Source organism: Choloepus didactylus, chromosome 15 (genome assembly GCF_015220235.1).
Source record: "Choloepus didactylus isolate mChoDid1 chromosome 15, mChoDid1.pri, whole genome shotgun sequence".
NCBI lineage: Eukaryota > Metazoa > Chordata > Mammalia > Pilosa > Megalonychidae > Choloepus > Choloepus didactylus.
In genome coordinates, this window is record NC_051321.1 from 37,339,768 (window position 1) to 37,362,179 (window position 22,412).

Below are 22,412 nucleotides of genomic sequence, written 5' to 3' on the forward strand. Positions count from 1 at the left end.
ATGTTGTGGTGTATCGCCAACCCGGCCCAGGTGAACGTCAATGCAGCCAGACGTGCCGCTTGTCTCATGGTTCAGACCTCACCCCCCTGTTGTGGTGGATGCCATTTCTCTGATTCTTGTATTTTCTGGGGTTTTATCTTGTCTCCTGTTGTCTGTCAAAGTTGAGGATAGAATCAGGACACAATCAGTGGCCGCTAAGGATACACATCTCTCTAAGGGCATAAACATTCTGCAGTTTTCGCCGTTGGAAGTCTAACCAAGCTGAAAGTATTCCAAGGAAGAGTGGGAGAAAGTCAGAAGCCGAGTCGAATCTGCCTCATATTTGCCACCCTCGTGAAACAATGGCACTTCTCTTTTTCTCTTTAGTATGAACATTTTTAAAAACACACAGCTTCAAAAATTATCAACATATGGCCCATTTGAAACAATGGGACGTTTCTGAAAACCTTTATTTAGGCCTTTGGTGAGTGACATATCCCCAGTAAAGACAAGCTCTGATTCAGTTGGGGCTGGCCAGGCCACTCCTCTGGAAGCTCACACTCACGGGGATTTACGCCCGATACACGTTCTGCAAAGAACCATGAGGCTGGCTCCACGAGAGAAAGTCCATTTACCAGAAAGATTCAGGCCCCCTGTCTTGACTCTCCCAGCTGCACAGTGACTCCTGCACACACCTCTGGAAACGGATAAAAGAGCTGGAGAACTTTGCTCCAGCCGCCTGCATTGTCCTTTAACTGGGAGCCAGGCCTCCACGATGTCACAGGACTCCAAGATTGTTTCAGTTCAGGGAATTATCTTAGGAGGAACTGATGAAAAATTGGGTTCTGAGACTCCAGCCTGATCCAATTCTAGGGCAACCTTGTCTCGCAGAAGCTAGAACCTGGGTCCCACTGAAGGGTCAGGGTCTTGAATCAACTTCAGCCTGTGGAATTTCTCCAAATAGAAAGCGAGGCTGTGCATTGATTCACTATAGGACTATTTCCCTCAAAAGTACAGTTTCATATTACTCATGAGTTGCTCAGCCTGCTTAAATAATTTGTATAGTCTCGCTTGCTAGCAAATTTGCATTGGAAGTTACCATCGATCTGGTCCATTTGATGACTTATTTAGTTTGTGGTATTGTTAGTGTTCAGTTTGTGAACCAGTGTTCTCTTGGCTTCAGCAGATGTTTTTAGAAAGGCTCCTTGATGCCTGGACTTATCCCAAATGCCTAAAAGGTTTCTTTTAAAAAGAGAAAAACTGTTTAAAGTCTGTATGTATAAATATATGGATGTTTTTTATTTTGTGTAATTTTACATTTCATGAAACGACATCAGTGTCAAAGAAAAAGTGGTGGGGAGCTAGCCTATGATTCTGCTGAGAAAGAATTGTTTTATTAAAGAATGTGGATTTATTGATGTGTCTTGGGCTTATATCAGTAATTTAGCCAAGATCGGTCCTCTTGGTCACAATCTTCTCCGATTAGCACAAGAACTTGGGGAGGATGTTGACAGGGGGCCGCCTCCATGGACTGCCACTCTGGGGGGCACCCATATGTCCCAACTTCAGAACAGGGCTCCTAGTGGACTCAGAAGGTCATGAGCAAGGAGCAAAGCTGAAGAGGTCCCTTTCTTGGACCAAGACAAGCTGGGAATCTGACAACATAATTTTTGTGGTGATGGTTGCTGCTGCCATAGTTCCAGGCTTGGATCTGGTCTGTGGTGGACATCTTCCGCTTGTCCCCCAGTGTCCCCTCTCCGCCCCCCTCCACCTGGCTCTGCACCTCGGGGTCATGGCTCCTGTACCTTGGCCTTCCCTCTCGGGGCTCTGGCAGCCGCCCCTTCCACTTGCCCCTGCAGGCTTCGGGGTGGTAAGGACCCCAAGCTAACCCTGGGATGCTGCACTATCCCCCCAAGGGGGAACTTAGTCCCTTTAGCAATAGTCCCTTTAATAAACCCTCCTCAAATGTAGTAAATTGAGTACATCATCTGTTTCCTGCCAGGACTGTTACAAGGTCCTTTCCACCACAAGGACAGAGACCCATTCTAATTAAGGACACACTTTTAGGTTGACTAGATGAAGAGGCTTTGGGACATGTTTTATAAACACTCAGTTTGGTCTTAATGCATAGTCCTTTAACACATGCAACTATTTTGTGCTATGTGTAGAGTCTCAAAGTTTTATGACTTCTATCCTTTTGCAGTCTCTCTCTCTCTCCCCCCATATATATATATACACACACACACACACACACACACACACACACACACACACACACATATATATTTTTATTCTGGACCTTAAGTGCCTGGTGCAAGGCTATGACTTCTTGCTGTGCCAGGGTAGGCTAGCTTATGCTGCAACAACAAACCACCCCAAATCTCAGGGACTTTAAATAACAAAGGTTTATTGCTTATTCATGTGCATTTCTGGTCATCTGGAAGCTCTTTCATGTCATCCTCAGCCAGCCACCTCAGAGCAGCCTCCATCTGGAACATTGCTGGTTTCTATAGCAGACAGAAGGAGAATGTGACAAATCCTACACTGAGTGTAAAAACTGCCTGGAAGTGACGATCACGTCTGTGTACATTTCATTGGCCGAAGAAAGTCATATGGCCTCATTTAACTTCATGTTAAGAACAAGTGAACTGGAAATACTTGGTGAACAGGACCGACTCTCACACATGACATCCATATATAGGGAAATGACTGGGATCCCTTTGTTTCAAAATGTCCTACTTCATCACTGACCTTTCAGATAAAGAGTTCCAAAAATCAGACTACGGTCACCTATCATTTAGAAGGGCCCACCTTTTTAAACTGACCAAGTGTTGCCTAAAAAACCATCAGTGTGATTGGGCTTCTACAAACTTCAATGGCAGCAAAATAACCAGAGAATCTGAGAGTTGGAGGTCCCAACCTTCGACACATTAGGGGCAGCCCTTTTACAATTTCTAAGGAGATGATTCTCAGGCCTGATACTTCCAAAGTGACAGAGCTCACTCACTTTATCCAATCCCTCTTCTTTTGATAACAACACCCGGGTTTCTTTTGCAGAATTATCTCTTTGCACATTGGAAGCACTTGCATTAGGGGATTGTCAGCCAGGTGGCCTGTTCTCCTCGGACACATGGCCCAAGCCAGGAATCAGATCCTCCTAATGGAATTTGAGTCTTGATTGGGGAGCAAAGGCTTGAGATGATTTGAAGCTCAGTTTGCCTGGAAAGACACACTGATGGGTCTGTCCAGGGGTCACTGCTACTGATACTTGAGAATAACCCAGCTCTGTCTTTCAGACCTGGCACACTGACCCTCTCTTCTTTCTGCAAGCTCCACTGCATCCAGCCAATAAATTCCCCTTCTTAAATTCATCAGAGTCTGTTTTGATGCTTGTGACTGGAGAATGATTACTGATGCAAAACACTTGGGCCAGTGCTCCACCGGACTGAAGGGGTTAGCAATTCTTCTAAAGAAATAATGTGTCCATTGGAGGGGAGGGTTGGTGAACAGCAGATGCATAGCAAACATAGAGAATCAAAAAGGCCAACACTGGCCTCTCTGTCCACAAATAGCGTAGCCAGAGGATGCTGGGGACTTGAACTGGAAATTCTCTGGTCCAGTTGTGATTCCGTGTATGCCAAGCAAACTCATAAGAATAATTTGTACAGTTGTTGTATGATTCAAATATTAGAGTCATTGCAAACTGTGTCACCCCTACTTTACAGTTAAGAGACCAAGGCTGGAAAAATTTACTTAACTTGTCTGAAACCACTCAGCTTCTATTAGTGCAGCTAAGGCTTTAGACTAGGTCTTTCTGAACTATGTATATATAACTCATTAGCATCACCTGGGGATGCTGTGACCACTCTGATGAATTAAATCAGAGTAGCCAGGGGTGAGACCCAGGTATTCTGAGTTTTGTAAGCTCCCCAGGTGATTCACATGTGCAGGCTGGATGGAAAACCAGTAGATTAAATGCAATCTGGTTTCCTCCACTGCCAAGGTCACCAGAGCCTCCATACTGGGAATCAAATGGCTTCTCTGGCTTCTTCCAAGGCTACCTCTCCGCAGCATTTGACACACTTCACCACCACCACCACCACCACCACCCCCCCCACACACACATACTTGAAACACTTCTCTGTGTTCCCAAGCTTTCCTGATTTTCCTCCTTCCCCACTCAGCCTTCCCAGCAGGCTCCGCCTCCTCTCCCAGGCCCCTACATGTCTGTGAGTCCCCTGGTCTCTGTCCTGGTGTCTGCTACCTGCTCATGCACTCCTGCAGCTTTCAAACCATCCACAGGCCAACTACTCCAAATGCACCTCTTCAACCTCGGATCATCTTTATCCCTCTGCCCACTCAACACTTCCACTCAGAGAGCTCCAGTTTAAAGTAGCAAGAACAGAGCAATGGATCCCCAGGCCCCAAACTTGTTTCTCCATTGTTGGAGGACAATACAGCCGATTGGATGACTCCTCCGTCCCATCTGTGGGTCAAGCCATGTCCCAGGATTCAGCCTTATTCTGCTGTTTCCCTTGTCTTCCGTCCCTCCCCTGCCCCATATTTTTTTTCCATTGTCAAGCCTTGCTGCCTCTACCTCCACAATAAGTCACAGGCCTACTCACTGCTCTCCATTTTCACACCCCCACTAGGGCTGCCACCTTCATCCGTCACTTGGACTCTGCTGACCCGTCTCCAGCTTCTACTCTTGTCCCTGTGATCTATGCTCCATCTAGAAGCCAGAGTGATCTTTGTCAATATAAGTTAGATCCTGGCCCTTTCCTGTTTAAATCCCTGAAAGGCTCCCCTCTGCCCTAAGAATGAAAACCTTACCTTGCCCTGCCCTGCCTCTAATTCACTCTGTCCTTAACCCCTTCCAGGGTCGCTCCCTGGTCCACGGCACTCCAGCCTTGCCAGACTCTTTCCAGTGCCTTGAACACACCAAGCTTATTTCAGCCTCGGGACTTTGCAACTCTGTTCCCTCTGCCTGGGATGCCCTTCCCTCAACCCTTCACATATCCACCCTCTTCTCGTCTTTCAGGTGCACCTAAAATGTCATGGTTCACTCAGAGAGGCAAGATGGTGGCATAGAGAGGAGTGGAAGCTAAGCAGTCCCCCTGGAACAACTACAAAAAACCAGAAACAACTAGTAAATAATCCAGAATAACTGCGGGGGGACAAACAAGACCATCCACTCATCATACACCAACCTGAATTGGGAGGAATGCCCCAGAACACAGCATAAAATCTGTAAGTAAAACCTGTGGAACCAGGTCGGGAGACCCCCTCCCCCATAGTCCGAGCTGCAGAGCCGCGTGGTGCCAGAGAGAAGCTCTCTCCCAGCAAGTGAATATAGCTCAGCTGAGCTCCAACTGGGGTTTTCAGTAGCGAGTGTGAACTGCTCGCTACAGGTACGCATCCCCAAAAAACAGACAGAGGCTTTGGGTGACGACTGACCTGGGAGAGCCGGAGGGTCGCCTTGACTGGGTCTGAAGGGGACTATCTGTTTCTTTTTCGGCTCAGTGGAGAAAGCCCCAGTCATATTCAGTTTCCAGGGCTGTGACTCAGGGAAGGGCGGAGACACCACAAGCAGAGAGTGAGACCATTGAAATGCTAATGACCTCCACCTGGGGGCTCTGTCTTCTCTAGGAGGAAAGGGGTGGGGCCCTTTCCATTCAGAACCAGACCCCAGAGCCTGGAGGAACATAGCCATACCTCCTCACACCAGTCAAGAATTATAGGCTAACAGGCGTCACCTGCTGGGCAGAAAAGCACAGTGACCCGAGGCATCAAAGGGTGGAGCAATTTTCTAAGACACACCCGCAGGGAAACCAGATACTGAATATTTCTTCCCTCTGTTCTGGTCTGGGAAAACCTGATTTGGATAAACAAGGAAACCATGCCTAGACAACAGAAAATTACAACCTACACTAAGAAAAACAAAGTTATGGCCCAGTCAAAGGAACAAACGTACACTTCAACTGAGATACAGGAATTTAAACAACTAATGCTAAATCAATTCAAAAAGTTTAGAGAAGATATTGCAAAAGAGATAGAGGCTGTAAAGGAAGCACTGGACCTGTATACGGCAGAAATCAAAAGTTCAAAAAACCTACTGGCAGAATCTATGGAAATGAAAGGCACAACACAAGAGATGAAAGACACAATGGAAACATACAACAACAGATCTCAAGAGGCAGAAGAAAACACTCAGGAACTGGAGAACAAAACACCTGAAAGCCTACACACAAAGGAGCAGATGGAGAAAAGAATGAAAAAATATGAGCATCGTCTCTGGGAACTCAAAGATGAAACAAAGTACAATAATGTACGTATCATTGGTGTCCCAGAAGGAGAAGAGAGGGGAAAGGGGGCAGAAGCAATAATAGAGGAAATAATTCATGAAAATTTCCCATCTCTTAAGAAAGACATAAAATTACAGATCCAAGAAGCACAGTGTACTCCAAACAGAAGAGATATGAATAGGCCTACGCCAAGACACTTAATAATCAGATTATCAAATGTCAAAGACAAAGAGAGAATCCTGAAAGCAGCAAGAGAAAAGCAATCCATTACATACAAAGGAAGCTTAATAAGACTATGTGTGGATCTCTCAGTAGAAACCATGGAGGCAAGAAGGAAGTGGTGTGATACGTTTAAGATACTGAAAGAGAAAAACCACCAACCAAGAATCCTGTATCCAGCAAAGCTGTCCTTCAAATATGAGGGAGAGCTCAAAATATTTTCTGACAAACAGACAATGAGAGACTTTGTGAACAAGATACCTGCCCTACAGGAAATACTAAAGGGAGCACTACAGGGTGATAGAAGACAGGAGTGTGTGGTTTGGAACACAATTTTGGGAGATGGTAGCACAACAATGTAAGTACACTGAACAAAGGTAACTATGAATACGGTTGAGAGAGGAAGATGGGGAGCACGTGAGACACCACAAGAACGGAGGAAAGATAATGACTGGGACTGTGTAACTTGGTGAAATCTAGAGTATTCAACAATTGTGATAAAATGTACAAATATGTTCTTTTACGAGGGAGAACAAGCAAATGTCAACCTTGCAAGGTGTTAAAAATGGGGAGGCATTGGGGGAGGGATGCAATCAGCATAAACTAGAGACTGTAACTAATAGAATCATTGTATTATGCTTCCTTTAATGTAACAAAGGTGATATACTAAGGTAAATGCAGATAAGAGGGGGGGATAGGAGAGGCATGTTAGACACTTGACATTGGTGGTATTGTCTGATTCTTTATGGTGGGTAATGTCCATGATCAACTGTACAAATACTAGAAATCACTTCATGAACCAGAACAAATGTATGACAATACAATTAGAAGTTAATAATAGAGGGGCATATAGGAAAGAACTATATACCTATTACAAACTATATACTACAGTTAGTAGTATTTCAACATTTTTTCATAAACAGTAACAAACGTACTATATCAATACTACGAGTCAACAATTGAGGGGAGTTGGTTAGGGATAGGGGAGGATTAGAGTTTCCTTTTCTTTTTTTCTTTTTTCATCTTTCACTTTATTTCTTGTCTGGAGTAATGAAAAGTTTCTAAAAATTGAACAAAAATTAAGTGTGATGGATGCACAGCTGTATGAGGGTACCCAGGGGCAAGTGATTGTACACTTTGGATCTTTGGATAATTGTATGGTATCTGAACAATCTCAATAAAAATGAAAAAAAAAAAAAAAAAAAAAAACTACCTCAGAACCTTAAAAAAAAAAAAAAAAAAAAAAAATGTCATGGTTCAGAGTTGTCTAAAGCGCACCCCTCTCACACGCATCGCTCTCTCCTTATACCTGTTTGTTCCTCTCATCTTGGTTTTCACTTGTTCACTTGATTGTTGTTGGTCTGCCCTGTTAGAGCTTAAATTCCCTGTGAGATGGGGCCTCATGTGTCTTCACCACCAATTTCCAGAACAGTGCCCAGAATAATGATTGACATGTAGAAGGTGTCAAGATTCATTGAGTGAATGAATGAATGAATGCATTTATTTAAATGACCAAATTATTGGTTTTTCATTCTGTTTTTTGTTGTTGTTGTTGACCTGGGACTCCAGTTCTTTCAGTTTTAAAGCAGTAAACTCAGAAAAGACAAATCACAAGGAGGATGACACATCCAATGTCAGCGCTTCCTCCAGTTCTAGGAGCCTTCCAGGCAGCCTCATTGACTGCTGTGTTTAGTGCCATGGCTTGACCCCCACCTCAGGAATCCGGCAGGTGCCCATGCCCCACCTCCAGGCAGTCTCTACACTGATGCTGGTAACTGTTGACTCCGTCATTGCCAGGAGAGTGGTTAATGCCAATGCCCGTCAGTGGGGATGGAGTGGACAGGCTCAGCTTTGTGCAACCTCTTGTTTCCAAGGACCTGCTGGCTGCAGAAGCTTCCAAGCTCTCAGGCCAGCTGTGGCTTCTTGGCTGAGACAGAGGTATAGCTGGAGGAAGGGGCCTGAAAAGCAAGGACAGAAAACAAAGGCCAAGAGGGTGGATGCCCTGTGACGTATACAGGAGAACATCTCTCTCAAGGGGTGGGCAGAGGGGGTGGCTACTGCTCTGACAATAAGTGGCTTGTCGGAGCTCTCTTGGAACCACCCCTCATCCTACTGCCCTTGCTCTCCCAGCTGGATGTTCCTGCAAATGGGGGAGACAAGCCAATAACGCCAACAAGAAAGAAGGTTACTGAGGACAGTATTTGGAGAAGGTTCTTGAGGGGATGTCAGAAATGGTAAGTGAAAATTAACATCTTTTCTCAGCCTAACCTTGATTTCTCTCTATAGAAGACAAATTCCAGGTTTTCAAAGCTTATGTCTTCCAACACAGTCAAATGCAACTGTCCCCTTGATCAATGTCAAGGGGCTTGGTTATTCAGTATTTTCCTATGTGCAAAATACAAATCATTTTTTTTAATTCTTAACTAATATTTGCTGGTCTCATCTTTTATTTTAATATTTTTAATATTAAGGCTTTGTTTTTAAAGCCCAAATACAACAAGGGTGCAGAGTAGATGATTCAGTTAAATTCATTTCCTTGTTAAAGCCATGGATTCGATTGATTTTTTTCTTACATCAATCTGCCTTTTGCTGCATTATTAGTTACATAGAAGTTCATAAGTTGTATCAGAAACTTTCTACCTTTCTTTTGGACTTGAGATATACATTTGATTGTGACTCAATCAAATGAAGTTTCCTAAATTAGGAGAAAAAACAGAAGAGGTTCCTGTGATTCCTTTGTTAAAGGGATATTAAAAGGAGTTAAGTTCAGGCTCTGCAGCTAGGAAGAATGGTGATATCACCCAACTGCTACCACTTACCCACTGGGACCTGCAGACACCTATTTTGGTCTCATTGTTGGCAGCTCTGATATAGGGATATAGCGCTCACCTCACAGGGTTCAGACTACCCTAGCTGATATTCAGCACTCCATTGATGACAGTGAGTTATTATCCCCTGTCTCTCCCTCCTCCCCTGCACAAGTGGCAAACTCATAAGCAATGATACTCAGCCACTGAGACCCTAACATGCCTTCAAAATCATTATGAAGATACTACACAGCGTTCAGGCTAGTTTTAGCAATAAGTGTATTGTATCAAATTCTGGTACTTTGAATTTTGTTAATCCATGCAATTCCATCCAACAATAATTTCCCATGTGAGTTCGCTGTGCCCAGCTCTGTGCCGGGCAGTCCACGAAGAAGACAGTACCATATGATCCCTCACACACTAAAGCATTTTAAATTTTGGAAGCGGCTGCCATAAATACTGTCTCCTTTGGATTTATCCTGTGAGGTAGGCTGGCCAAGTTAATAGTACCCCCATTTTGTGGATGGGAAAACTGAATCTGGGAAAGTGGATCTGTTCTGGGGAAATGGAAACCAGAGAGGCTGAGCAACTTGTCCCAGAGCTCACAGCTACTAAGTGGCTGAGTCTGGACTCAAGTCCAAATCAGGTGCCTCTGAGCCCAGGGTTGCCTCACCCCACCCAGCTGCCTCTCTAAAGGGCACCACATCAGATTCTTCTCCACCCAAATCGATATAATGTTGTTCTCTCTATGACAGCAGTGTAGTGTGTTTCTACAAAATATGAATGTCTTTCTGAAATTGGCCAAAATCTTTGTCATCCAAATGTTGATAAACAATGCCTGAAATGGCCCACTTGTTGCTGCCTCCCCCCTCCTCTGCCGTTCCCCCAAAGGAAGCTTTGTCTTGGGCCTGCTGACATCAGTGCCCAGTGCTCACTGATGAGATAAGGCTCTGGGCAGCTGGGTTACTCCTGCAGTGACCATCAAGTGTCCCCGCAGCATCTGTGGACTTGGTTAGTGTTAGCATGAAGGGGAGGGGTTAGGCCCCTTGAGCAAAAGGACCCTGATCCAAGGTGGCTCAGATGTCCCAGTTGCTCTTACATGTACTGGAAGAGTTGGTGCATTGAAACTCTTGGAGTAGTGAAGAAGCCTTGTGGAGTGGTGGAAAGAGTTCTGTTGCCAGAAGAGCTGGGTCTGGTGACAGCTAACTAGTGTGGGCTTGGGCAGCCTGCTCACATTCTTGAGCCTTGGTTTCCTCTTCTACAAAGTGAGAGCACCCTGTTCTTTATAGAGAAGCAAGCAAAGGCACCATAGACGCATACTAACTAGTTGGAGGCCTCTTGGTTGAAACACCATACTTTTTGGTACAGGAGATAGGGAGGACAATATGTTGTAGGTGTTTAAAAACACTTTAGGTTTACAAAAGATGTGCCCATTTAGTAACCCACCTGAGCCCTAACCCAACAGAAAACTAGCTAAAATAGGTGTTTAAGCAATTTTGCATTTAGTGGTATTCCTCTAGATTATCATCTTTTGAGTTGGATTTGAATCACATAGTCAGAGCCCATTTGGCTTGTTTTAAGAGGTGGAGCCTATAACAGCTTTCATTTATCCACGAGGAAACTTCTGATGAGTCCCTGGGTCTCTGTTTCCTCTTCTATAAAATGAGGGTTTTGAGGTAAGTGGTTTTTGAGGCACTTCAGGTCTAAACTTCTGTGATTCTTTTGAATTCTTTAATCCTTCAGAATATTCCCAGGGTTGGATAACATTTAATTTAAAAACTCAGCAGATACATTGTTCTAGAATGATGGAGTCACAGGAAATATCATTGTTTCTAATGACAGGGTCGCAGGGAATATCAGGAGCTGGGGGGCAGATGTAGGGAGCAGGGAAGGCTGGGGCTGAGTGAGAGTCCAGAATGGTTGGACGCTGGGGCTGGGAGTCCAGTGAGTGGAAAGAAGACCATTCAGCCCAGGGGAACGAGGGACGGAAAAGATCAGCAGCTGAATCAGGGCAAGGTCCACCTGTCGTTCCCATACAGGCAGGGAAGAGACTTGGTGAACAACCAGGGGGGAGGCCTGGCATGGCCAAGCCCAAACTGGGGGTCAGACGTTGTGGCAGAAGGAGAAAGTTGCCTCAGGGAGGACGTGGGCAGGGCCCGACCCAGATTAGTGAGTGTCAGGGTAGGCTAAAGTTGTGGTGCCACATTGAGTTCATGATCTTTAAATATCGACTCCATATTTGGGGAGGGTAGGGGCTCTCTGAATGAGGGGAGGGTAGAGGAAGTTTAGCTTCTCCTCTATTGTCCTGACCAGTTCAGCTCCATCCGGGAACCTCTGCATCAGACTTGGCAAAAATAGGAAGCTTGTCTTTACCAGGTTAACTCTGTTTTGAAGGTGGTTTGAGAATTACATGTTCTTGTTGGAACATGCCCTCTGGGGTGGTCTCACTTCCGGTCCTGAGCAGGAAATGCCAAAGTACTTCTGACTTCACACAGTTCTCTCCTCAGAAAGGAGTTCTGAGAAACCACAATTTCCGGCACTTGGCTGAATTTCTAGTAAGGTTTGTGCTTCCCTTGTGGGTCAGGATCCTCAGGCCACATCCCCACCTGGCCAGAACCTGTGGCGCGGAGGTGGCCAGCCTGACTCCGTGTGGAGGGGGGAGCTCGTGGCCTCAGCCCCTCCCTCCCAGCCCCTACTTTGGTTGGCTGAGTCTACGGGACCAATGAGCTCTGTTGAAACCAGCCAGGGTCAGTCAAGTTTGGAGGAGGGTTGGGATCCTGTCTGACCCTTCCTGGGAACTTTAATGTTTCCTTCTCTCTTCCAGAGTTTTTCCCTGAACTTCACGTTGCCAGCGAACACAGTAAGTATATCAGTCTCCACTTAGGCAAGTCAGGGGAAGTCAATACAGAATTTACTCTGAGCCCTCAGCAGCCTATCACATAAACTTCACCTACAGTGAGAAGTGGGGGTATTACACAGTTTTTCAAAGACATTTATGAGTACTGGGGGGAAGGGAGGCTGAGACAAATTTTTCAGTCATAAAAATTATAAATATACATGACAGAAAATAAGGAAACTAGAATAAAAACCACCTATATACCCATTGCACGAAAACTTTTTGGTGTAGCCCCTTCCAGTTCCTTTTGACTTTACATTAATTTTAACTTTTGTTGTCTTTGCACTGATGTGTGCTTACTCTACATATAATTTTATATCATAAATATTTTCCATCATACATCAGTTTTTATGAACATAATTGAGGATGGTCCCATGCTATTTCTTGTAGCTGATCTTCCATCTTCTTCTTGCATGTTGTACAAAGATAACACTAACATCCAGGGTTGTTTACCAGTCACAAATGCTGCTACAACTGAGCTAAGCATTTTCCTGGTTCAGTTATTCAGTGGGTTTGGATGTCCCACATTTTTCTGTTATGTTATTCAAAGTGGATAAACTGAATCTGACTAGTAAGAGGACTCCTAATCCAGTGCTCATATTCAGTGCCACATGGGGTCTTAGTTCTCGAGAGTGGAAGAAGATTAGAATCTTGCGGCTTACTGCCAGGCTTCCGGACGTTTGCCTCCTGCCTCCCCGGTGTCTGCTCCATCCTCCTGGTGCAGCCCCCGCTTCTGAACCTCGCTGACTTGCCCTGTCCCTGGCCTCAGCCTCTGCCTGTTGTCTGCAGACACATCCTTCTGCCTCTCTCCTTGCCTGTCAAACCTTTTTCTGGGGCCACTGCTGGATTTCTTCCACCGGCTGCCAGAACCCAGCAGGTCTGTAGAGACCCCAGGTTCTGTCTTACCCTGGCTTGGCTCATCCTGTCAAGATGACTCAGAGAAATAGGAAGTCATTGCTTGGGGTCAGTACGGATGAGTAGGGGGAGAAGTGGGGAAGGCCCTTGTGACGCCTTGGTCAGCTTTTGGAGTGCTTGCTTGGTTAACAGTCTATTTCTCTCGGAATTGTGCTCTCCCAGCTTTGTACCTGTGTAACCACCATCCCAGTTTGCCCAGGATCATCTGGTTTTTGCACTGAAATCCCAGCATCCCAGGAAACCCTTCTGTCCTGAAGGAAAAAAAAAAACATGCTGGTTGGTCACGCTGGTAACCACATTTCTAGCTCATAACCCTTCCTTTTTGGTGCAGCTGAGTGGGCTGGAGTGGGAAGTAGGGGAGGGGTGGCCACCTGGCCCATCAGAACAGGGAGTTTGGAACAGGAACAGTATATGCACATCCATCCCTGCTGGGCCCCTGAACTGTCAAGTATGAATAATAGATTGGGGCGGCTGCATCTGGTTGTGAAAGGCGGTGTATCCCAGTGCTTCAGAGCCCAGGGCCTGGATCCAGCTCGCTTGGGGCTGCAGTCGAAAGCTGTGTGAACTTGCACAAGTCACTTTACTTCCCTGTGCCTCACTTTTCTCATCTGTAAAATGAGGATAATTATAGTCCTGTCTCACCAGGCTGTTGTGAAGGATAAATGAGTGGACGTAGGAAAAGTGCTAGAACAGCTTGGCACACAGTGGGTGCTCCCTAAGCAGTAGGCAGTGTGACTATCAGGTGTTCACAAGGGTTTCAGTCCATCTGGAGGGAGAGAGAAGGAAGCAGCAGGCAGAGAAGGGCACAGGTGAGAGCCGTGCAGCCCAGCACAGGTGGGGACAAGGGGGGCTTCCTGATGCGTTTCAATCCAAGTTCCCAGCTCTGCTCCTGGTGAAGCCCAGCTTCCCTCCTACCCTTATGCACCCCTGCATCCTCACAACAAATTCCCTTTTTTTGGCCAAAGCCAGCCCAAGTGAGTTTCTGTAACCTGCCGACCAGAAGGCCTTAACTGAAACAATGGCAGACTCTTCCCACCACCCTTAGAAATAGAACACTCCAGGTGAATGCAGGGTTCAGGTAATTTGGGGTGGATGGGAAGGTTGCATTTGGGTACAAGTTAACCATTCAAGTACCAAGTGTCAATGCCTGGATATCGGATCTCTCCTTTGATGGGATGTCTCTGGGAAAGAGCCTGGGCTTGGAATTCCAACACCTAAGTTTAGGTTAGACCAATTGTTATCTGTGGAACCCAGGACAAGTGCCGTGACTTCTATGAGATCTATTTCATTGTTTGTAAAATAGATAATGGTCAGAAGTCCCTGGGACTCCAGTATACTCATTGAGGTTGACAAAAGGGTTAAATAAACAACAGGTGCAACCAGCTCTTTGCAAAGTTTAAAAGCTTACACTTCTGGTGCTCATTTTATCCCCATAACAACCTAGAGGCACCTTCCATCATCCCTATTTTACAGATGAGGAAACTGTTGCCTCAGTTTCATCTTGTGAGTGGAGGAATCACCACTCCACCCTGCCCGGGACCTGCCCTCTTATCCCTACACCAGACCATTTAATTTACCAGGGTTAGTCGCTAATGTGAACTTTGCTCCCTGAGGTTTTATCGATCAAGGCCAGGCTGTACCCAAAATATCTCATATCAGTGAAATCCAATATCCCTTGAGTGGCGATGTGAACCAGAAGCATGTAATGTACTCACTCAATGTGGAATTATCACATGGAATTATCCAGAAGCATGGACAATTCCCGACCTCAGATACCCCCAAAGCCAATTGCTTCAATGAGTGTTTGAAAACACAAGAAAGCTTCCTTAAAGACTCCTGCTTCTGCCAACATTTACATTTGTTTCCCTTCTAGTAATAGGAACAAGTAGGCCCAAAGTGTGAAGGGAGGCTGGGAAGACAAGGGGCAGGAAAAAGTTTTGTTGGACTGGAGAATGTGTTTTGGGAACCCCACAGGGTGAATTATGAAGACATCACCTAAATTTCTGAATTCTCTGCCAATGCAGCCAAATCTCATTCTAATTATTACCTGGGAAGCAATGATGTAAGGTTCTATTTGGCAGATTTTTTTTTAAATAGAAAGCTTAGCAAAGCTTTAGGCATTAGGGCTCAACCATGACACACTGCCTTGTATTATGTGTATTCTAGATTTTGTTTTCTTAAGATGCATGTTCTTTTTCTACACAGACTTCCTCCCCAGTTGTCCCAGGTGGGAAAGAAGCAGTAAGTATATCACTTACATTTTAGAGCCTTGGTTTAGTCTTTTATGAAATTGGGCTAATGATGCTGCACCCATCTTGTGTATTTGTTTTGAGGATTAGGTAAAATTTGCTATGTGAACTGTCACCAAGCACAGGGCTGGGCTCAATAATTACTCTTATGACCAACTAAGCTCAAAAGTGAAGGAGAACACACAGAATCACAGGTGGATTTCACAAAGCATGGAGCAAAAGACCCAAAATTGTACATAGTTCATATTTACATCTATATGAAGTTCAAAAACAGGCAAAACTCATCTATGGTGATAGAAATCAGGATGATGGTTACTGTTGGGGTGACTGGAGGAAGCATGAGGGCTTTTGAGGTGCTGGCAATATTCTGTGTCTTGATTTGGGTGCCAGTTACCTGGATGTGTTCATATATGCAAAGTCATCAAACTACATATTTAAAATTTATATTCTTTTCTGTTAAAGTGAAGGAGAATTCAGTATTAAATGAATTGCACACGTATAGGTATTCTGTGGATTATATTCAATATTTCCAGATGATCTGCGAATCTGAAAACATGTGGCCACAAAAATGGCTATTTCCACTGAGATCAAAGCAAAGCAGGAATTTGAAAATTAACTGGTTAATGTGGTTAGTGTAAATGTATCAAAATTCACACCAAAACAGTATGGGGTGTTACAAAGTCTTTTACTTTTTGCCAAGTTGATAGGTGAAATGGTATCTAATTGTTGCTTTGAATATGTATCTCAGCACTGAGGTTCTGCCGCTTTTCTATGTTGATTAGACATTTGTTTCGGTTCCTAGGAATGGCCTGCTCATATCCTTTGTCCATTTTTCGATTGGATTGTTGCCCTTTTCTAATTGATTTAAGCAGTGTAAATTAAGACCTATAAAAATAAAGTCATTTGTCATGTACATTGCAAACATTTTTTCACACATTTCATTATTTTTAAAATTTTGTATGTGACATTTTGGGTCTATACGGGTTTTTTGTTTTGTTTTGCTTTCAATCTCTCAAACGCCTTAATCCTGGGAGGATCTGGCTTCCCCTCACCCTGTGCTCCGCTCTCTGTGGCAGGACTGCGGCCCGTCTCTTGGATTAGCAGCGGGCATCCCATCCCTGGTGGCCACAGTCCTGCTGGTGGCTTTTCTCTGCACCTTGATTCACCGAAGAAGAAGAAGCAGTGAGTCCACCGAGGTGATTACCAGGTTCTTTGGGCCTGGGTGTGCTGGTAGGAATCAGTATTTCAGTGATTTGGCTTCTAGGCTAAGGGTGTCAGAATTCAGGACCCCTGTCTGTTTCCTGAGGACAAGAGGGTAGAAGTTTCCGTGCCTAGGTCTCCATTGCACACTCATGACATCATGCTCCAGGCAGAGGCGGTTTGTCAGCATAACCCTCAGGCCAATGGAGGTACTTGGTGGCAACAAGGACGGTGTTTGGGGATGGCAGGAGCAGCAGTGGAAAGGGATGCGTCTTCCATAGCAAACTGGTGTCTGTATAGTGGGTGTATTTTCTAAAGTTGAGAAACAAATAGGCTCAAGCTTCACAAAGAGAGGACAGAGACAATCTTAGGAAAGATGAGGCCAAAAGGTGCTCAAGTGTCTATGGGGGTAGGGAGAGGATATGTCCAGAAGTCTGTGGCTCTATTTAATCTTTGCCCTTTTCCCACATCTCAGCACACATAATTCAGAGAAACCACCACCCCTCTCCATGCCAGGTTTCTCCAGGGACCATGCTCAGAATTCAAAAGCCACATAGAGTGATATCCCACAAGGTTCCACAGTTGTGATACAACTGTGCTGCATAGGCTCTGGGTTGTAATCCCATTCTCCATTTATGAACATTCATGGTTGTTCTCACACTTGTAAGCATTAACAAGGAGAAGGAAAACCTGGCTTCTAATCCTGGCTCTGCCATTTATGAGGTACAAGATCTGGTCAGGTGACCTAACATTTTCCGAGCCTTGGTTAGTTCTACTCCAAAACAGGAGTCATAAAAATTACCCACCCTGTTTTACTGGTCAGGCAAAGTGGTAGGGTTGAAATGAGATCATGAATGTAAATGTGTTTGACAAGCTATAAACTTTAAACACATTAACAAGTATTGTGGTTGGTGATATTCTTTATTTAAGTAAGAGTTTTTCAGCCTTTGGTGCACTTTAAAATCACCTAGGAAGCTAAAAAAAATAACAATAACCCAAACAAATTATATCAGAATGTCTGGGCAATAGAGCTGTGGCATTGGTCTTTCTAAAAACTTTTTATTATGGATTTTTTTATTTGTTTTTTTAATTCAGTTTTATTAAAATATATTCACATACCATACAATCATCCATGGTGTACAATCAACTGTTCACAGTACCATCATATAGTTGTACATTCATCACCCCAATCTATTTTTGAACATTTTATGGATATTTGTAAATGTACACAAAAAATAGAAACAATAGTATGATGAACCCAATTATCAATTCATGGCCTTCTTGTTTCATCTGTGCTCCCACCCACTTCTCCACACTTTCAACCCTTGATTATTTTTAAAGTAACTTACATTGGTGTTTCTTTCTGGGGGGTGGGGGGTGGGTGGGGGGGTGGAGTTATTATATGCTCATTTGTTTTGTTTTGTTTTTAAATCCCTCTAGTGAGTCTAATGTCCATCCAGGTTTAAGAACCACTTACTCTAATCATGGTAATGGTCAAATGCTGTGACACTTCTCTACTACTACTTCTTTTTCTCCTCCTCATCCTCCTCTTCCTCCTCTTCCTCCTCCTTCTTCATCATTGTCATCGTCATTATCTTCTTTTTGGTACTAATTTAGGAAAGTGAGAGGCCATGTGAGATTTCAGACGTCTTTGACAATCCCAAGATATCTGAGGTAAGAACTCTTGGATATAATCTCTCTGTATCATTCATATGGTAAACAAGTTAAGGGTTTGAATCCTTTCATGTACAGGAAAAGTACAATGTGATCACATGTGGAAAGGAGACTGCAAGCAAAGCTCAAGCACAAAGAAGATTCTCAGTGAATTCTTATTGACTGGACAGGAATGCAAGGTTGATTTAATATTAGAAAATCAATTAACGTAATTTATTTCACTGACAAATTAAATGAAAAAAAATCATGTGGCCATCTCAAAAGGAGAAGGGAGTTCAAAATTATTCAACAGTCTTTATAATATGAACTCTGAGCAAACCAAAAATAGAATAGGAACTTCCTTAACTTAAAGGAAGACATCTTTTCAAAAGTTAGGGAAAATATCATACCTAAGGGTGAAATGTTGAAATCATCCTCTTTAAGATCAGATATAAAACAAGGATCCCCACTAATACCATATATATTCAATATTGCACATAGTCCTAGTCAATGCAATAGACAAGAAAAAGAAATAAAAGTAGAAGACTGGAAAGGAAGAAACAAAGCTGTCATTATTTGCAGATGAAATAATTGTCTACGTAGAAAAGCCAAATATCTACAGATAAATTATAAGAATTAACTGGATATTTTAAGTTTACTAGGTACAAAATCAATATACAAAAATAATTTGCATTTCTAAACATTAATTATATTAATGCCAGATAAAGTAGATTTCAAAGCAAGAAATATTATGAAGTAAGAGAATATCCCTTACAGTTGACTCCCCAGGCTCAGGTGGTCTCGTCACATGCACACCCTGTCTTTGTGGGCACCCCTGTCTGGGCAGTTCCCTCCTCTTTAATATTCTGCCCCATGAACTCCAGCTCCCTTGGTCTTCCTAGACTCTCACCTCCATCTCCTCAACTCAGGGAATTGGCTGGATTCTGCTTGGGTTCCCCAGCCATGCAGAGCTGTCTGGAAACTCTGCCGAGGCAGTACATGTGGGCAGTTGTTGGCCTCTCCTTGTTTGTTTTCTGTCTCTCAAGGATCATTGTCTTTCCTTGCCTGATGTCCAGTGTCTTAAAAACCATTTTTCAAATATGTTGTCTGGTTTTTGGTTATTTGAGACAGGAGGGTAAATCTGGATGCTGTTACTCCATCTTGGCCAGAAGCAGAAGTCTCTGCTGAGGCTGTATTTTAAAAACCTGTTTGTTTTCTCAAGAATCCTAGGAGGTCACCCACACACGAGAGTACAATGGGGACAGAAGAAGCACACGTTTACGTGAAGACTGTAGCAGGAAGTGAGGAACCTGTGCGTGACATTTATCGCCCTACTGTGGAAGTGGAGAGAAGGCGTGGCTTGTGGTGGCTGATGCCCCGACTGAGCCTGGAATGACACTGCCCAGTCAAAGCGTGGCCCTGGAGATGGAACAGAGCTGAAAAGCCAGGGAAATGTGCCTGGAATGAGGAGAGATGCCAAGTTACTTTTTACTTGATGGTGGTGATGGTTCCACAGAATATAATGTGTCAAAACTTATAAAATTGCACACCATAAATATGTGCGGTTTATTATTTGTCAATTATACCTCAATAAAGCTGTTTAAAAAAATAACATCCAAGACACAAAGAGCCATAATCTTCTGTTCTTTATTCAGTGTTTTGCCAGGAGAAGAAGATATGGTAAAGTGATGGGCATCCTTGAAAGGACAAATACAGCCTTTCTTTGGAGAAGCTATAATTAGACAATAGTAGTTTCCTCTATGGAGTGCCCCCAAAAGTAGAATGGAGCCCACTTTTAAGGGCATTCGAGTGTCAACCTGACCCAAAGGCCCGAAAAGCTTCCAAAACCATATGCACTTCAAAAGAATTTCACCCCAAAGAAAAATAGGTTAAGTTATCTAGAATTGGAGGCAAAATCAGGATTATTTTAAACCTAAGGTTCTTAATGGATAGGTTTAGAAAAATGTTAACTCCCTGAAGTTATTGGCAATTTTTTGTATAATCATTACTCTGGGGGGAGATTCCATAATTTCCTTCAGATTCTCAAAAGGATGCACGACTCCCCCCACTTCCCCAGAAAGAAGTTTTAAACATAAACAGTGATGATTATAGTTGAAGGTTAGTGACAAAGATACCAAATTATACCTATCTTAACCAATTTGTTGCAACACTTTTATCATAAAGTGATTTGAAATTAGTATTGGTTGTGCCTTGTTCATTTAATAATTATATTTCCATAGAAAAGGAAAACTGAGTAAAAGAATCAACCTTACCTATATGGATGCTTGTTTTAATTAAAGTCATGGAGATTATCTGTTAATAACATGGGAATTGCAGGCAAGAAGCCTGGGTGTGAGCTCTTACATCAGTTCTCTCTAGATGCCTCATGTTCCTAGAGTTTTCTCATCTGTAAAACAGGGATAGAAACATCTGCACTGCCTACCTACTGGAGGTGGTGTAAAAATCAAACAAAGTAATGGATGAAAAGTACTTTGAAAACTAGAATGTGCTATCAATATAATAGGGATTCATCTTTTTCATAACTGGCCACGGTCCAGGCACCCGGTTGACTGCTTCCCAGAAAGGCAGGCACGTGACTTAAAGAGAGACAAATCGGTCACCTCAGGCTGGTGCTGCAAACCTAAGCACAGGGGCACACTGTTCTCTAAGGAGGTACAGATCGATTCCTGGAGCAGCAGTGAGAGAGGTTCTTCATGCCCGTCACCCTGGTGCTGCACCTGATTTGAACAGCACTGCACTCTACTCTGCAATGCATTTTGCATCCTACGTGTCCTTGGCATGAAGGGGATCATATTTTCACAAGTCCAGACTGCGCCCCATGTTTCATCCTTCCCCACTTGGGGGAAGGAGGAGGGGAGTTACAGTCACATTTATCATCTCTACCTTCTTGCTACAAAAAAAAAAAAAAAAAAAAAAAGAGAGGGTTCTTAGTATTCTTGGAGAGATATGTGAAAGGTATTACTGAGCACTGACTCTTTGCCAGCATTTCTGATAAACGGCTTCCTGGGGTAATATTGGAAAATCCCTTAAAAGGCTAGTTTGCCCCTGGTCTAACCAGATGAACGAATAGATAATAATAATAATAATAATAATAGATGGATAGATAGATATAGAGAGATAAACAATAAATACACACAGACCAACAGACAGACATCTTCCCCAAGTGATTAATTATCTAGGGAGGCAATTTTATTGGTCCTGGAGATTGTAAAGCAAATTGTTTTGAGAGATAATTTAAGTTTGTAGAAAATTAGAGTTAAGAATAATGGGTTTGATAATTAGGGAGGGTTTCTGTGCTGCTGTGGGGACCTTTGATAGAAGTGTTAGAAGAATTTGAAATGCTTAGAGTACTGTGGATTAGTTGATAGACAATGCATTTGAAATAAATAAAAGTGGCTCCCACTGTGGCTCCTATCTGGCCATGAGAGATGAAGGTCAGTGAGTACCTCCAAAATCCCCATATGCAGACACACTGTGGTTTGGGAATTCAAGAGCCGGGACACTGGCCCTAACCTTGGACCCCTCCTGTTCTGGCTTCAGGGGATTGGGACTTGCTGGTGGATGGCGCCTGCAAGTAAAGTGCAGACAGTGTGCCTAAATGTTCTTTTCCCTGTGGTAATTATTAACTTTTTCCTCAATCCTTTCCCATCTGAATAATCCCCAAATTAGTCACTTTACAGGCAGCAGAGGGAGGAACCATTATCCTTGTGATTTTCAGAGGAGGAAACCCAGGCTCAGAGACGTTAGATAACTTGCCCGAGGCCACACAGCTGGGAATTAGAAGTGCCCAGCCTACGTAAAAACCTCTGCCAAATAAGCCAAATTTCTGCTTTACCTCTCTGTGTGACACTGGGCAGGCCACCGCCCCTCTCTGGGCCTCGGTTTCTCATCTGTAGAACGAGGAGTTTGGGCTGGAAGGTCTCTGAGGCTCTGCCCAACTTTCTTGGGCTTCTTGGTCTGCTATGTTCCTGCTGTACTTGACTCCAAAAGTTCTTCTGTTTGCCACCAGAGGGCGCGCCGTTCCCAAAATAGGAGACACTGAGGAAGGCTGATTCCAGGAACAAAATTCCAGCCTAGAGTGAAAAATCTCTGCTTTCTTATCAAGGGCACTTGTAGACTTCCTAACAGGCCTTTGCAAACACGGAAAAAACTTAAGATCCCCCATTAG

The 22,412-nt window shown here is 43.8% G+C and overlaps 1 protein-coding gene across 1 annotated transcript; it reads left to right on the forward strand.

Annotated features, from left to right (window-relative positions):
• The first annotated feature begins 8,578 nt into the window (after positions 1–8,578).
• Positions 8,579–19,859, forward strand: OPALIN (oligodendrocytic myelin paranodal and inner loop protein). Its single transcript, XM_037805318.1, has 6 exons — positions 8,579–8,737; positions 12,135–12,170; positions 15,327–15,362; positions 16,447–16,566; positions 18,188–18,244; positions 19,446–19,859. The coding sequence occupies exons 1-6, from the start codon at positions 8,726–8,728 to the stop codon at positions 19,617–19,619; spliced, it is 435 nt and encodes a 144-aa protein (XP_037661246.1). The 5' UTR covers positions 8,579–8,725; the 3' UTR covers positions 19,620–19,859.
• The last annotated feature ends 2,553 nt before the right edge of the window (positions 19,860–22,412 follow it).

Excerpts from the sequence above, each read along its gene's own strand:
- OPALIN (XM_037805318.1), top strand. Across the intron at positions 16,567-18,187 it reads GAAGCAGTGAGTCCACCGAG|GAAAGTGAGAGGCCATGTGA; the intron begins GTGATTACCAGG and ends GTACTAATTTAG. Across the intron at positions 18,245-19,445 it reads ACAATCCCAAGATATCTGAG|AATCCTAGGAGGTCACCCAC; the intron begins GTAAGAACTCTT and ends TGTTTTCTCAAG.